The sequence below is a fragment of the Charadrius vociferus genome, unplaced genomic scaffold (assembly GCF_000708025.1).
Source record: "Charadrius vociferus isolate BGI_N301 unplaced genomic scaffold, ASM70802v2 scaffold136, whole genome shotgun sequence".
Classification (NCBI taxonomy): Eukaryota; Metazoa; Chordata; class Aves; order Charadriiformes; family Charadriidae; genus Charadrius; species Charadrius vociferus.
The window spans coordinates 576,422-578,177 of record NW_009648960.1 but is presented as its reverse complement, the minus strand read 5'-3'; the positions used below and the strand labels follow the sequence as shown (position 1 = coordinate 578,177).

The window sequence follows — 1,756 nt, the reverse complement described above, 5'->3', positions numbered from 1 at the left end:
TTTTTTTTCTTCCTGCCGGCGCCTTGTTTTGATGCAGATGTTATGGGAAAGGATCATTTTTATTATTTTTTTTTCCAGCAGCTAAAGACGGGAGGTCACATTAACTTATAATACAGAGACACATAAAAATGCGATTATGCCTGCTAAACAGAACACAGTAGGCTGCTAGTTAAGACAATGAGATTTCCAGGAAGCGATGCATAAATTCTTCAAAAAATGACACATTTTTCACGTTTCATTCCAATTAAATTACTGAGGCAGCTAACACAGCGCTGCGCACACCATACATTTGGGTGAAATGAAGGCTTTTCTGGTGAGGTTTTTTTGGTGGTTTTTTGTGTGTGTGTGTAAGTGGATGTGGATGCGCGTGTTTTATGAAAGGCGGTTAATATTAAGCTGCTATTAAGGAAAAAATGTTAGAGACCTTCACTCCTCGCCTTTTTCTTGTGGCGGGGCTGGTCCGTCTCGGTTTTCCACCCTGCAGCAATAAAACGCCGATTGTCCTGGCCGGCAGCGACTGCAAAATAATTTCCAAATAATAGGAATTACCCGCCCTGATGCACACACGTCTCTGTTTGCAAGGAACTGGTTAAACAGCCGGGGCTGGGGAGAATTCAGGAGCCCCCCCAAAAGGCTTTGCCAACCCGTCGGGTTTTTCCCCACCCGGGGTCTCTCCTTTTTTTTTGCGGCGCTGCTGCCGCGGGCAGGATCGGGCCCTCCCCCGGGGCGGCTGCGGGGATGGAGGGGGTGTTGGGGGGTGAGGGGGTGCCCCAGTCGGAAGGCGGGCTTGCTCCCCACAACCTGCTTGGTGCCTGAAAATGGGGCTCATCAGGGTGATAATCAAGCCCCGAAGTGGCCCCGGTAATGAAATAGCATTTGAATTTTTATTTTTTTTTTTTTTTAAAGCAGAGAGAGGCATCGCGCAGGCTGCGCTGAGGCGGGTGATCCGCAAAGCAATACAAATCAGAAATGAGATTTTTGAAGTCCTAATGAACCTGATTGCATGAACATTTATAATCCCCCATGGCTTTAAATGAAATCAGATATAATCAGGAGCTATGGGGAAAGGGAGTGTTTACAGGCAGAGATTGGGAAGTGCTGCTGTATTAGTAAAGATGCAGTTCCTTCTATTGATGTCTAAAATGATGGATAATGTGAGAATGGCAAATATACTATTTGTCTAATGGCTCTGCAATTAAATTCCCCTGTAAATGACCCATGCCTCATTTCATCCTAATCTATGGAATTTTGATTGAATTCGTCAGCTCTAATTGAAAAATACTGCACTTTAATGTCTGCACTGCAGTTTCAGGACCGCGCTGGTTTTAATGAGACGGTGCCCCTCTGACCTGGGAATATTTTAGACTTTTATTCGGGATTTTTAAACTGGCGGATTTCTCAACTATATTCCAAGAAAAGCCGTGAATGAGAGTGTGTGTGCGTGCGTGTGGTTTTCCAGCTCTACAGATAATCTCTCCGTACCGAAACTCCTTTAGTGCTCTTAAAATATTTGGACTCAGGTTATTTAAATACATATCAATTTAAAAGAAAAAAAGAATAGCCTATTTCCCCTCATCCGAACGAATTTCGGGATGTGAACCGGGATTACCGAAGCCAAATTTCTATATATATATATATTTTTTTTAATCTGCACGGCGTTATTTTTACCTTTTTACCCTCCTTTTTTCTAACCCGAAAATCCCGAGCGCCTTCAAGTTTGTAAAAAAAAAAAAAAAACCAAAACACAAAACAACAA

The 1,756-nt window shown here is 43.2% G+C and overlaps 1 protein-coding gene across 1 annotated transcript in view; it reads left to right on the top strand.

Annotated features, from left to right (window-relative positions):
* The first annotated feature begins 136 nt into the window (after window positions 1-136).
* GBX2 (gastrulation brain homeobox 2) overlaps window positions 137-1,756 on the top strand; it is a 7,412-nt gene continuing 5,792 nt past the window's right edge. Inside the window, exon 1 of the mRNA XM_009887581.1 lies at window positions 137-157. Coding sequence (XP_009885883.1) covers window positions 137-157 — 21 coding nt within the window. The remainder of the gene's footprint in view (window positions 158-1,756) is intronic.